Source organism: Lepisosteus platostomus, chromosome 3, assembly GCF_059453375.1.
Source record: "Lepisosteus platostomus isolate fLepPlt1 chromosome 3, fLepPlt1.hap1, whole genome shotgun sequence".
NCBI lineage: Eukaryota > Metazoa > Chordata > Actinopteri > Semionotiformes > Lepisosteidae > Lepisosteus > Lepisosteus platostomus.
Genome location: NC_142613.1, coordinates 63,998,255 through 64,014,202, shown reverse-complemented (window position 1 = coordinate 64,014,202; position 15,948 = coordinate 63,998,255). Strand labels below are relative to the sequence as shown.

The following is a 15,948-nucleotide window of genomic DNA, read 5'->3' as shown; positions in this document are numbered from 1 at the left end:
ACTTCAGTTTAGACCACTTCACTTCCACAATTTAAATTAGCCAAAAGTATCTTTATCTTACCCCAGATAAATTCAGGGGCCTAAGAAAGATATAAATACAAAAACATATAGTATAGTCTACACAGTCTAGGTATTCAAAATACACAACAAAATATAAGAATGTTCCTCACAAATTCTAATCAATTCCATGAGATAGATTCCCAAAGTATACTGTATCAAAGACTCTTTCACCATCCCTATATTTCAGAACAAAGTGAGCTAGGGAGTTTGCTACATATACAGTACTGTAGATGTAAAGCAAACAGGAAACCAATAGAGAGAGGCACAAAAGGAAATCCTGGGTGTGAGACTTACAGTATATAAACACTGATATAGCCATCTAGAAGCATTAGCATTTCATAAGCATTTCATCGCACTTGTGCGTAGGACAAATTAACTGAACCGAACTAGAAAGCAGAAAGTGTTAGTAGGTACAGTATACTATGGTAGACACCACAGTGTCATGGATTCATAGATTTCTTATTTTTTTGCATGATCTCATGCAGGAGAGCACTACTCTGTAAAACTGCAAGTTGGATGAATCTTTAAATTACCTCAGCTGTATGTGGTTGTCACACAAATCAGCACAGTATTATATGCTTATTAACCCATTAGTGTTTTTCTGTGCTAATCATACTATATACATACTAGTGACAATTCCATTAAATACAATGATTACATTGTTGAGACAGGATGTTGTTTCAATGCTGCTACCACAGCTCCAAATGAGATATATCCCAATACTTCATTGCAATAATAGAATGATCATTTTTAATTACATCAAGTGTAAAGAAATATTAGTAAATTAAGTAAGTTCATAGTACGTTTTACTATATTTATAAAAAAGTGATACAGTTATGAAGTATTATGACACACTAGTTAAAACCTTTTTTTAAATTGTTTCCTAATTTTCCCTTTTTTAAAGGGTAAAGTGGTTATATTGAGATATTTTAGAGACCAATTTAATTTTACTATTCACACAAACACACAACAAATACTGTTATTCACACGCAAAACATCCACCCTATACCCACCACATAGACTGAGAAAGCAAACTGCAGGTGTTGTTATTCTCACATTCAGTAATTAGGTGCATGAGCTATCCAGAGCATGTTACTAACGCTAAAGTTTTTTTGTAGTCACATGAACAATAAGGCACTATATATTGAGAACGAAAGCAGGGAGGATGCTGCTTTCCATGGCACAAAATGGCATTAATCAGAGTACTAATGAGACTGATTTGGTTCTTCTGTGCTGTCGCCTAAATGACTTCACACCCCCAAAAAGAGAAGGTGCTATATCTTGAAAATTAAAACAGCACAAATGCTAATTTCAACAGAACCACCACAAATGGAGCACTAATGAATGTGGTGGTTGTCATTGTTTGTAGGAGGGCAACCAGCATGGAGCTGCTCAGAGAGTATGTACCTCAGTAAACTTAGCAATGCTGGTGAATAGTCAGTATAACCAATGTAAGAGGGCAATCAGCTACAATACTTTGGGGCCTGGTTTTTGTTGGCTATATGACTCTGTCTTTCACTTAGCTTTGGCTTTTGAGTTATAGACTGGGAAAATGACCCCTGTCCATTCATATTGATGAATTATAGGAGCAATAGCAAAAGCTTACATGTACAAAAAAGGAATCACAGAAAGCGGTAATTCTGAAGCAGATTTAGCACACGGAGTGAGAGACAGAACTTATAGTCAGAATATTAGCACATATGAAAAAGCGTAGAGATACTATCATAGAGGCTTAAATAGATTCAGTAGTAAACATGGGTTTTAGAGTACAGAAGGCTTCACAAAAAAAATAGTTTTGGATAAATTAGTAGGGAATTAGGTAGATAGATTGCCAGGGAAAGCTTTTGTAAATATCTTGTTAGAAGGGATACTGTACAAGTTTGTTTGCAACATCTAAAGGATAAAGTGTGCAAGAAAGAAATTTAACCCTTGGTACAGACAAGATCACTAAATATGGTCAGAAATACAAAACTACAGGCATTTATTTCCAGGGTGATAGCAGGATGGATTTTGGATGTAGAGAGCAGGCATCTGGTTCAGCCCAGTGTATATTAGACACTGTTAGGAAGATGGTGCAATATGTTGTTAGTGAAAGCAGTGATTCAGAAGTGGCTCATTTTGAGAAAGACATTTTCTGAGAAATTGCAAATGTAATTGGCAACAGGGCAAGTACAGAAAAAAATAATGAAATCCCGGTGAAATACAGAACTGAGATCTTGCCTAGGATCAGTGTTATCAATGAGGTGTTCTGCTTTTACTCGATGGCCTAGCACATTAGGCCAATGTTACAATGTCTATTTAGGAAGCAATGATTTCTAGTGGAGAAAGGGTGGGCAGTGTTAGTTTAGACTGGATGCACAGAACAGTTGGAGAAAGTGCATAGCCACCCAAGAAAGAGGGTATGAGAAGAGTGGCAAACTAGTACAGTTTAGATCTTCTTTGTGGAGCAAGGGAAGATCTAACCCTGTCCCACTGGTGCCCTTTAAAGGAAACCAAAACAATCCGATGTTCTACAATGCAGCTGGAGTTTATTTTTTGAATCCTGAATTGATGGAATTAATGCATGATATCCGTGATGAAAAGAAATCAATACAAGCAGTGTTTGAGGATTTGAGTGTAAGTCAGTTGTTGCAGCATGCAGAGCACTGGGAATTATTTGCAAGTTAGTAATAGAGTCTCTGTGGAGAGCTCTGGGAAGAAGAGCATGTTTTAGAAATGAATGCAAGGTAGAGCGTGTTAGTTTGTATACTGAAGGAATGGCAAGCAGACAGTTGTAGATCTGTAAGAGGTATGCATGTTCACTGACATAGAGGAACATTCTGGACCTGTTCTGCAGAAAGTCACAGAGTAGAGAAGCCCTGAGTCTGAGGATATGGAAGGGGGCTGTGGAACTGATCCTTACTAGTTTAGTAAAGATGTGTTATAGGATGGCAGCAGAGCTTTTGGAATATGACAGGTATGATGAGGTGTCAGAGGAGATGTATAGAAAGCTTGAATCTGTACTGAAGACAAATGTAAGCTGTGAGAGGGACTTTGGCATGTTAGACAACTCACTTGATGTTAACACTACAGCAATGGCAATAGCTGTTGAGGGTATGTTTAAGGAGAACAGATATTGCATTGGCTTACAAAACTAGGCTCAGTTAAATCTTTCAATTGTGTGTCAGTTAAAGAACAGGACTGTGTTTTTTTCTAAAAGGATGGTTAAAATAAAATATTCCAGGTTGCAGACACTTCTGGAGGAAAGGTGAAAAAAGGTATAAAAGGAAGCAAGAGATGTAAGGACAAAATAAGTACTAATGATAGAGTTAGGAAAGAACGGGGGATTTTGGAACAGTGAAGAGGTAATAATTGAGTAACTGAGGGACTTAGATGCATACACAAAATGTTCTGCAGTAACAGCACAGTTGAAATTTTGGAAAATTGTCATAGGCATGAAAAATGAAAATGGAGTTTTACATTTTTCAGAGGAGGGAAAAAGGCATAGCCTAGAACAACTGTTTAATTACTTAAAAAGTGTCATCTGTAGGCCACAGGAAATGCCAGGTACATCAAGAGGAGACAAAGCTTAGTGTTTGACACTATCAGTATTTGGTTTATGAAGAAAAGGCACGGTTTTCAAAGTCGGCTGTTAAGCAACATGTTAAGGCGAGAGATGTAGGTAGAAAAACTAAGGTTTGGAAAGAATAATAATTGTACTATTAACAAATACAGAACACTGTGTAAGAGAATTAGACTTGATTTTGATGTGAAAGGCAAGAGGTACAAGGGCACAGTGTTTGAAATGAGACAAGACAGGATTTTTAAAATAAAATATGATGGATTTAGAAAGATATGATTCAATTTGGGGAAAGATTACATGGATTTCGAACTGGTTTCTGTTAGTGCAGCACATATTTTAGGCAAAAAGATAGAACACCTGTTTCTTAACAGTGAGGATGGGACTGAGTACTGATGGCCACGCAGCATAGTGCAGGCCTTGTTTGTTGTAGATTATGTAGAGGACGTTAGTGGTGTAATTAAGTATCCACTGTTAGATGATTACACAGATAATGAGGTGAGGATTGTACCTTAGATTCCATAAGTGTTGTGCAATTGCTAATGTTACACTTTGTGTTGGATGCAGATAAACCTAAGGAATAGTCAAAGATGCTGTAGCTGATGCTGATGAGTCAGCCACAGAAGCTGGTGAAAAGCTGATCCTTAGAGCTAGTGTCTTAAGATATTTGTTTTAGTAGATACCTGAGGGGGGTTATTATTTTTTTAAAATATCATGCTGATTATGGATGCTGATGTGCCGGGGAGGTCAAAAGGCAGATCCCTGGGGCCAGCAATACAAAATTCATCTTCTGTGCATAACTATTGATATAAATATCTATGCTTCCCCAAGTGCTCTCATAGCTGGTTTCCAGCACCATAAACAGTATGGCTAATTGTCAAAACTTTAATATTTTTTTAATATTTACATTGTTATTCATTGTTGTTATATGTTGTTAGTTTATAGTTTATATACAGTAGGTACAGTACATGGTTAATAAAAACAACAATATCCACAATTAATTTAAAATCTCTTTCTAATATTCAGATCTTTCTCTCCTACTTTACCCTGGACCATACCCTATCCATTGTTCCTAGACATACAGCCTGCTGTTTGGTGACTGCGGGATGTGTTTCTCCCAGGGCTTGTGGGAAGGAAAGGGTAGTTTCTGACTAGAGTCCCCGACCAGAGTTCATACTTCTCCATGAATTAGAAATTGCCCTTTCTTCTGATAGCCCTTGCTCTACAGTATGAGTGTGTGTGTCCTGTGCCCCAAATCAGGACATTCTGCTGTCTTTTTATACTCAGTTCATTCCATGCAATATGCTGTAGGTTTATGACGAATTTTAATTAAAAATGTTCTTCTCAGTTTAATATGTGATACTTCCCCAATACAAATGGCGATGCACAATAGTGTGAAATGCATCTGGAAGCTTGGGCAGCTATTAATTGATGGCAGTACAGTACATCTCTTTTGCTTTTTGGTAGAAGCTAGTGATAAGGACTTTTGTTGTTTAAATATTAGAAATTATTATGTAGTGTTTCACACAGATTTGCTAATACTGTATGCTTAGCTACTCTGCCTGTTGTTCTGCAGGTCCAGCACAGGCCTTTTACTATATTTTGATTATTAGCTCTGACATGAGAAGACAAAGGCAAAAAAAAATGTACAATACTTTTGGATTTTTGCATACCCCGCCTTGCTCTCCATGAGACACACAGCCACACAGACAGGGAGAGAAGCTTGGGGTTAGAGCACAGGATCACCATTGTACAGCACCCCTGGAGCAGCTGGGGTTAAGGGAGCCCAACGGAGTAGGATTCCTCTGCTGGCCTCGGGATTTGAATCGGCAGCCTTCCAGCCACAGGTACAGAGACTTAGCCACAGAGAGTGAAGTAACTGAAAACGGTGATTAACTTCCCAAGTTCAGTGAATAACTGAAAACTTACGACTTGTGTCTGAATGTATGTCTGTTTTAACAGCATTGACAAAAGTAGTAAGTTCCATTGCCTTGGTATTAATGGCAAAGTCCTATCTGTGATAATGCATAGATTTGTCTTGGCCAGCATTCCCAATAACATGCACCACTAAAACTCTCTCAATCATCAGTCAGTTCTTCCTGGAAGACATTTTACAGTGCTTTCTGTCTGATTTAGCAGCAAGAGGAGGTGCTGCTTTTTTCCATAGACATCATTGTACAGTGGGATTTTGATCAAAGCACTAAGAGGTAGAAAGGTACAGTAAACAGGATTAAAATAAAATATGGCTCATGTATGGATGAGACTCGATGACATACTGTATGGACATTTCACTGTGTGCATCCCCTTGGAAAAAATACTGACCAGAACAGTATAACTTATAATTTTATGATTTAACATGTGTGGTGCACACATTTATGTATCCCAATGCATGAAAGAAAAATTGCTCTAAGAAAGGGATATGGCACCCAGAGATGTGAGCAGAGTAGATGCTAACAGTTACAACTTGAAATTACATTATCAGTTAGACACTCTCTCTCAAACTACATTGAACACTTATGCAAGATAGGTAAAATATTCAAAGGTTAAATTTTCAGAACTGTACAAGAAAAAGGTATCATTGGTGGTAATAGTTGATAATTTTAGATTTGTTCTCAAAGACAATGGTGTACAGTATATGGCATAAATGCAAACTTAGAAGAAGTTGCATTTATATCATACACTACTTAATACTCAATTGCAAAGCATTTTATGCTTAGATGAAAAAAATACATCTTGTACAGTTAACTAATGTATATCTTTTGTCTATATTCATCTTGTGTTGAAGAGAAGACTGAAAATCTTGAATTCCACTTGCCAACAAAAGACTTCATCAAGAACAGATGAATGCGATCAGTGTCATTTTGAGATTCTGAAGCTCTTCATCAATCAGCCTTCATCTGATATAGATTTTGTCATTAATATTAAAAAGTATGTCATGTACAAAGCGCTTCTTTCAAATTTCTTTTTTGTTGACATTGTTTTTAGCCACAAACTTTACTTCACTTTTTTTCATAAAACATTCTGTTGTACCATGTTTATACATTTTTAAATGTAGAATTTTCTACATTAAGAAAATGATTTATAATAACACAACCTTTTATTAATTTTCAGGCTTATCATTTTCTTGGAATTGTTAGTGGAGTGGAATTAGTGAAACTATGAGAGCAAATATAATAGCCTACAAAAATAGTAAATTGTTGTACATGTGGGAGACAGGACGTTTACTCAATGCCTAGTAATTTAAAATCTGCAGGATATGCTCAGCTTAGTTTTTTCATCTGCCTACGCTTGACTATGATAGGTTTTCTCCCTTTGTAGTAAAAAAAAACACATCTGCAAATATGAGGTGCTAGTCTTTCAGTAATTGGAGATTAAATATATCCCCACGTTAACAGATTTCTAGAGAGATGTTGAAATGTATTAGTAATGATTTGTGACAGCTCTTGTATTTGGAATTTGTTAAATCCCCAAAGCTGAGACATAACATCAGAGATCAGATGTGATAAATACTAGCTGCTGTGATAGAGTTTCGATTAGATAACACAGACTGAGTTTTGCAATAATATCATAAACTTGGCTGAGCCTCTACACAGCAGTCATGGGTTCTTGCACTCCTATTAATCAAAAAGAAGCTCAAGAAGAACGTTTTGTCACTTGTATATATCTGTGCTATGGCTTCTCTAATCGTGCTCTTGTTACGGCCACGGACTGAGATCCGTGTCAGGTCTTGTAGTAGACCCTATGCGATGCGGTAAGAGCTGGAGAAAACAGGAGGCGTGGTAGAAGAAAACACACAGGGGTTTAATAGTGCACAAAATAATAGTGACAATCCGTGAGACAGTGAAGAGGGGAGACAAAGAACGGCATCCAAATCCAAATGGGTCCAAAGGCAGGTCAGGGCATCCATCCTGGGAAGCGACAAGGTTAAAATCCCAGGGAAGGGGGAAAACACGAACAGACAAAACACGGAGGTCCAAGGGTGACAGGGTGAGATCCTCCAGACCCCGGGCTCAGGAAGCGGGAGGTGTCGGGGATGAGGCCTATGCCCTCAGGAGACGGATGTAGGGTTTCCTGGTGCTAGTCGGGCCTCGCGACATCGTTACCCTAATGATGAGCCCCGAGGACTGGAGGAGCTGGTCTTTAAATAATACACCTAAGAAGGTACACCTGGGAAGCTTAATCACAGGAACAATAACAGGAGTAGTGGATCGCCCTCTAGGGAGGGATGTCGGATGTGACAGCTCTATATTTCCATATATTATAGAAATTAAATTTATGAATCATCTATTAAAGACAATTATATTTACTTTTTATATAAAAGCATATCTGATTCCCAGTGATCCACATACTCAGGGCACGAATATTAATTAAATTAAAACTATGTCTTTATTCTAATAGTGAAACACGTTATGTAAGATATGTTAGGTGGTAAAACTAAAAGACTGAAACAGGGTTGTAATTTGTAACTTCTAACTTCAGGTTGAGTTCTGGTTTATCTCAAAATCAGTAGAAAGTACAACATGGAATTTAAGCCTTATAATTGGGGCATTACATTGAATCCAGCCTTTTATGTTTTCAACATTATATTGTCCCATATGCCTCAAATTTCGGTTTGCTATGAACACATTAACAAAACCATCAGGAATAAAACACTTTTCAAAAAAATATGCACCCTCAATAAACTTTAACAGGTGATGTCTTAAAATAAGATTTGTTAGGTTTCGACGAAATTTGGAACGTAAAACATAACAGAAATAACAGTTAATTTGACACTTAACAACAAAAAAGTAACGTGATATTTCATGTTATTTCTCCTTCAGTAGCCTGTTACCAACATGTTTTATGGGCATGGCCACAGACTTTGCAGAACACCTTTCATAAGCTGCCAGATCTGCTTCAGAATAGCCTTTATTACAAACACTGTAGCTTTCTGCTACAGTACATTCTCACATTTGTTGGAGAGGAAATACTAAGCTTTTTTTTTGTTTATGCCTTTGTATCTTAAATCTACTGGAATGTATTCAACTTAGTTTTCAATTTCTATGAAAAAATACAAGTTTACTTCAGCAACATTCTTTACATACTGTATACAGTGTACGTTTGTGAATGCAAGCCACATTTATGTTTCTAATCAGTAACCTGTTTTGAGTATAATATGAGAGGCTGTGCTACAGTATGTCTGTAGAAGATGGCAGAGTTTACATATATCCTCCTGAGTTTGAAATGCCAAAACAATTCTGACACAATGACAATATACTGTATGTGTGGGAAAAAAAGAAAAGTGTGAACGCTAAATGGTTCGTCAGTAAACTACATTAATGAAGTAATGTGACAGATCAAAGGGAATATTTTCCCAATCTGGGAGTGTTGTTGCCAGGAACATTGCAATGTGAAGTTGAAGCGGTGTAACGGGAGCCGGTGACTCCCGTGAAGTGCGTAGTTTAGGACCCTGTGCAGACGGTATAATCTGGAAGAGACTGGAGAAGAGCTACAGGGAAAATACAGGGAGGAACGGAAGGGATGGCGAACAGGGGGCGGTGCTGATAGTGATCCAGGTGCATGGGGGGATCGCGCACAAATGAGTCCAAAACAGTCCAAATAGGAAAACCGGGGCGCAGTCCATCCAAAACCAGGAGATCCATCCAAGACAAGACACAAATAAAAACAGGGAATGGGGACATGGAAGCAGAAACAAGAAAGTTTAAAAGAAGGGTAACGAGGCCAGGCAGTCCAAGCCCCGTACTCAGCTGGTCAGGACGCAGTTCTGAAGCCTCTGCCCTCAAGCCGCGGATGTGAGGCAACTACTGTAGATGCTAGGTGGGCCTCCAGACCTCTGGGCCTCCGTCTTCCAGTTTAGATCCCTGAGCTTCAGAGGCATGAGGTTTAAATAATATATGGGGAACAAGGGGCACTAAAATACTAAAGGGTCGGAGCGCCCTCTAGAGGAGGGATGACCATCGTGACACGTGGTTTGTTGATCCTCCATTGCTAGACTCTAACTGCAATACCAGGTAACAGGGCTCAACCTGGACTCAGTCAACTATTTGCAATAGTCCACTGATAGAATCTTTACACTTGGGATTATAGGTGTGTGAAATAACCTAACCAGCTGTTTAAACAGGTTCTCCACCCTCCCTTGACAGCTGCTGGTAATTCATGCTGCTGGAAACCAAATTTTTCAGCCAGTCTGTGCACATATGGACTTATGATGTCATGCATTTTCAATTAATACTTTCCCAATAATAACCAGGCATTTTTCACTGGGATATGGTTCAATGCAAGGCTTAGAAATCTTAACATGTTTAGATAGATATGAATAGTTGCCTGCTTTGCTAATAAAACCATCAATTAAATACTTTTTTGATGTCCTTTACATTTTTGTCTTGTAAGAGAACTGCAGTACTACACAAAGTGGTGAGTATCCAACTTTGCGTTAAGGCAGGAATGGGTGGCCAGGGCTTGCTTGGCTTTGTAACAGAACTGTAACTGCTTGCAGTGATGTAACTGAGAGAAACACCACTCCTCCTGTCAGTGTTGTGAAGTGTGTAGTGCAACAACTGGCTTATGGCACTGCAGGAGCAAATGCACTAGAGGGGAAAGTCTGCACAGACACTCCTAAGCAGGAGCATAGTGGTGCAGCAGAGTCATTTTATACACAACTGGGAGGAGAAATAATTTTTGCTTCTTAATAATATTTCATACAGTAAACAACTGTGTGGGAAAACTAATTGGTATTTCCAAAATTTAGAGGAAAAAAAAAACTAAAAATTTGCTGGGTAGTCCAAAAGAATTGTACTTATCATCAGTTAGAAGTGGCAGGAAAATAATACACACACACCATTGTTCAACTTAAAAGTAATACTCTCTCTGATTTGATGTACATCAGGCAAGTAAAGGACTTAAGGGAAATCCTGCAAACCTGGAACCCAAAGGTGGGTTATTTCCATAGACTTGCTGTAATACTGCTATCAAAGAATCTGATTTACATGATATTTTCAGTTGGAGAATACAAAAATACCCATAAAGCATTTCTATTTGGAATATAGTGTACAGTATAGAATACTTACACCACATACTAATTACATGTGATTTAAAAAAAAGTAATGTAAAAAATAATTCTATGCCACAGAGAAGAACAATTTGAAATATCCATACCTGGACACAGTTTGAAAGTATACAGGACATTTCCTAGCCCTTAATATGTGTCCCTTAACAAGAATGTAAGATATTTTAGTAGTTTAGCAATTATTAGAAAACAGTTATAGCTTTATAAATGATAATTAAACTCTCAGTATTTAATTGCAATTGTATTTATAGTACTAGAAACACAAATTCAATATATTTTCAGCTACTTTTTTTAAAAAATCAGTAAAAACAGAATATTGCCATATTCCAATACTGTGAACTGTCAGCCATAAATCCTGAAAAATGGTCATGCGAAGTCACACAGATAATCTTTTGAGGAAGACAGCGTTTTATCCCATTTCTCTCTGTTTCATCAGTTTAGGAGCCGTGGCAGAGGTGTCTGCTGCTGGCGTAACTGGAACTGGTACCCACAACACAGGGGTAGATCATGGCATTCTGTCTACGCAGGTGAGATCACAACGTGTTTTTTTATTCTCCTTTAAGCAAGAAGCAGGTCTGTCAGAGGAAACATAATGTCTTATTGTGTTCCTCGCGGTAGTTTGCTTTTAGCAGTCTTTCAAAGCCAGATCTCTGGAGGAAATGATTATTCAGTCTGTCTATACGTATTATCTAGAAAGGAGAAAAAAACATCAACATGCTTGATCTACTCTTTTCTGGCTCCATAGAGTATTTCCTCTTTAGAAGGCTGGCATTGTAGTAGATAAAAAGGTATTACAGAAACTATTGAGCACACTTTAAGGTGATATTTTGAAGAAACACATTCAAACCAAGGTGGAGCTTTCCTCTGGCTGTGGTATTTTTTTAAATTAAATAATAATGGAAATCTTCAATTGTCTGTGCTGCTCAATATATTGTATTCAGACCATATTTATATTTCCTTACTTCTACTGTGAAAAAATATAAAATATGCAGTAGGCAAAGGTCTATGTGAAAATAAAATATTGGAAACCCTTCCTGGGATTTTAACTTTTATTTTAAACAGTTAAATTAATTTACTTTGGGATTATACAGAAAATACAGTAAATATTTATTCATGAGAGAAGATAAACTCATAATTAAAACACATACATGATCTTAATTAATCATAGTATAAGAGGTAGCTTATCAGCTCTTCCTATTTTGATGTGGGAAACATCGCAAAGCAATGAACAACATTTTTATATTTTTTGGTTGGGTTAGTAAAGACTTCTCCTTTTTCCTTTTACTGCTTGGCATTGTCCCAGTAATGATGACACAGGTGTCTCATCTGCAGAGGTTTGTGCCTGTTTAGTGTTGTGTTCCAAGACAGGTGTTCCGAGAGTTAAGTGCTAGATTTCACAGATAAAAAACCAATGGGAATCTGCAACCTGACAAGCTGCCCAGTTAAACAGAACTCAGGCTCATCAAATAATTGATCTAAGTAGGTGCCTGAGCACATTATTTAATAAGCGTGTACTAACATGACAGCAGCATCTGGACCAAGGAAATTAATGCTATTAAAATAATCTGGAGGGGATTTGGTTGTTGTTTAGCCCTGCTCTTTTTCTTAAAAGGCACATCCACTTAATATCAAGTCTGTTAATCAAGAAGTAAAAAGTTCAGTAAATCCTGAATTACTGTTATTCCACGTATAATATGTGATGACAGCTTTATTTTGCGAACAGTGTGATACATTGATTGTTTTAGAAATTTGCAGAATTGGTTAAACTGAAAATGGTAATATAGTTTTGTGATGTTACAGAAAATGTTCTGCAAATGTGGTCAACAGACAACGAATCCTACTTGATCCAGTCAATATCCATTGCCCATGTTATGCACCCCAAACAGCAAATTACACAGTTCCTAGTGTTTTCTTATTTTTATGTAGGAAGAGGGTCACAACAGTCTTTACTTCTGATCTGCTGTTGAGAAAATTCTTGGACATTAATTGAAGAGAAAAGCTGTTGTTAACTTCATATTTATATGTGGTTCACAAAGATCCATCAAAACAGTCTTTTAAAATAGTCTAACTTAAAGGGATCATACACAAGTACTGTATCAGTATAATTTAAAATACCTTTTAAAATTGCTTGTCAAGACTCCAAATAATATATACAGTAGGTTTGTTTTCCAAAACATTTGAATTCTTGAAGGCAACTGTAAATGATTTATAAATGTGAATATGTGCCTATCATTTCGGAGGTTACATTCACTTGTTCTTCATGAAAGGAAGAAATATTTTCCTCCTGAAAAAACTTGATCTTGACATGAAAGTCTATTCAGAGGTTGTGCAAATGCCAGAGAAGGAAAGGACAAATGTTTTTCAGGCCATCTAGTCATTTGTGCATTCTGGTACTAGTTGTCACTTATGTTATTAAGAATGTATTTTTTTCTAAATGTCTGTAGCTCTGCTACACCTTTACAAGATCATGTTCGGTGATGAGCTTTTTTTTTCTTTTTTCTTCCAAAATGATATGTACATATTTATATTTATAGTACAGTGTAAATGGTTTACATTAGTTCTAAAATTCATATATTTGGAAATGGCTAGATAATATCAAATCATTTTGATTTGTAAGAGCAAGGTAATGTAACTTCCTGCTCATTGAAATAAGCTACAGAACTGTCAGGCTGACAAATTTTAAGTTCTTCAAGCAAAAATAAGCTCTTTAAGTTTTTTAAAATCAGCTACTTTGCAAGCAGTACGCCACTTCTCATAGGGTACCACTTTCTTTCGTGCAAACTCAACAAAAATTTGATTATTTTATCATTTCAAAACCTTGGACGATTCATAGTATAATAAAAAAAACACCTGCTGGGTCTCGTCTCCCGACATTCCACATGAATCACATGATGTCATATCCACAGATGTACCGAAACAGTAGAGAACACTACCAAGAACCACAGTGTGATTGTATACTGTATAAATATACTGTATAAACAGTATGATACAGTATGGTTTAAAAGCTGCTACAGTACATTAATTGTGAAATATGTTTCGTAATCAAAATTTAAATTGTTTCCTGCTTACTTGTTGCTGAAATTTGCATTACATTAGGTACATTAGATACTGTATATGTTATGTTATACTTCAATTTTTAGCACAATTTCCTTTTAGTTGTAAAATTTATATATTCCATATTTATATTCCATATTAAGCAGATTTAAACATGCACAATAGAGAAACCGATTAAATTAAGCAATTGTTTCACTAACATCTAATGCACCACAACTGCCACATATCGATGGTCTTTGACCAGTGAATTACGTAACGCAACACACCATGTTACAGGCAAAATGCAAATTGATTCCTGAATCTCATGTCAATCTCCTCAGCAAACATGATGTTTGAGCAAGAAAACAAAGGACACCATCAGCTCAGCTCTTATTACCTGACATGCACAGGCACAAAACAATTGTACACACACAGTTGTGAATAGCTACATCCACCCAGTGTGTGTGACTGTCTAATTGCTTCTGGCTAGTACAAGATTTTGTTTTTGTGTTAGTGTTATGTGCTCTCTCTCACTTTGTTTATTTGTGTTGTGTGTATTTACCCCTGCATACTGTCTTTACTAATTTTGTTGGTCTGTGTTAAAGTGCATGGTTGGAAGCCTAGATTTAAAAAGAGTTTGCAGGTGTGTGAATAATGGTTGGTCCTGTTTTTTCAAAGAGGAGTATAAGCTGTCTCACAGAGCTTTAGTATGACTGATTGGCTTTGAGGAGTATTGTGTGAATCATTTTGTTGATTTGAGTGAAGGCGCAAAGTTTGTATGTACTCATTTTTTTGTTTCCTTGTTTATTCTTGCCTGCACTGTACCTCATAAATTAAAAGATCATAATTAGCACTTAGTTCTCGAAACACCTGTCTTGGAACACAACACAGGCACAAATCTCTGTAGATGAAACACCGGTATCATCACTAGTGGAAAGCTGCCAAAGAAGCAAAAGTAAAAGTTGGGAAAGGAAAGCACTTAAATAAAGGACTTCATGCAAGTGTTTTAAGAGCATAATGTTTTTTTTAGTTAAGATATTGTTAGTTATATTTGATATTTCAAGTGTTTGTAGACTTTGTCATGTTCTAGAACAGCACGAGAAATAGAGGAGAAAATGAAAAAGCGGGTGAATGAGACAAGCATTTGATCAATACTCTGAAAGCAAATGTCGATGCGTGATGAAGCTCTGATGTGTCCCTCAGGTCGTGCGTCTGAGCCTGATGACTGCCAGTGGAGAGGTACTGCACTGCTCAGAGTCAGTGAATGAAGACATCTTTCAGGCTGCTAGGCTTCACCTGGGCTGCCTGGGAGTCATCATCACCATCACCTTCCAGTGCCAACCTGCCTTTCGACTTCATGAGCGCCAGTTCCCCTCCACACTCACAGAGGTTAGTCTTGGTGGACACAGGTTGTTCTCTTACATTTTGTATGTGAAAATATCGGTGCATCAGGGGTATCAAAGTCAGTTTCTGAAGGTGTTTTTATTTCACCTGAGGACTGTTATAATTACATAGTTGTTCTTAATTGACTTGTTTAATAGACTACTCAGGATGTAACCTGAAATATAGAAGACCCTAATGACACTGTGTTTACACACTGGCTTACTTTGTTAGGGGCATTATCTGGGGGAAAAAAGCCAGGTTTGTAACATTCCAACCATTTCACAAATTGAATGACATTTGCCACTATGTTTTCATTATCCTTAATCATGACTCAAACTTTCATTGAATTTCTGATGTTGGATGAAAAGATAAGATGCTAGTAATCCTCCATTTCATGAAGGCTTATGACTAAAAACAGGAAATCAAATCCTCATTCATTCCTTAGCTACTATGTCAGTGCCATTGATTCAGAATTCATTTGTTGGTTAAGTCCATAGATAGTTTTTTTCATCTATTCCATGATTTTAACCTATAAGGCTGACAAATATAAATACAAATGCATCTATGCTTTGTAGAAATACAGTATATTGTTAGACTTAGGGACAATAGACACAGAAAATGGGCTGAGCGGGTTAGTCAATAAGCACAATAGTCATAACCCCCAAATTGTAAAGCTTTTCCAACAATATACCTGAGCAGTTAGCATAATTAAATGCAAATGAGTTCTTTGTTCATTACCACAGCTTTGGTGAAATAGTAATAAAACAGGCATACGTGGTTAAACAAATATTTAATATTCATTAGTAATAATACACAAACTAAACAACACACAAATACAATAAAACAT

At 36.9% G+C, this 15,948-nt stretch overlaps 1 protein-coding gene across 1 annotated transcript in view; it reads left to right on the top strand.

The window, feature by feature from the left end:
- The window catches only part of LOC148675270 (L-gulonolactone oxidase-like), a 103,078-nt gene that overhangs the window by 23,447 nt on the left and 63,683 nt on the right, over nt 1-15,948 (top strand). Inside the window, exons 5-6 of the mRNA XM_088626413.1 lie at nt 11,122-11,212; nt 14,922-15,107. Of these exons, the coding sequence (XP_088482539.1) occupies nt 11,122-11,212; nt 14,922-15,107 (277 nt within the window). The remainder of the gene's footprint in view (nt 1-11,121; nt 11,213-14,921; nt 15,108-15,948) is intronic.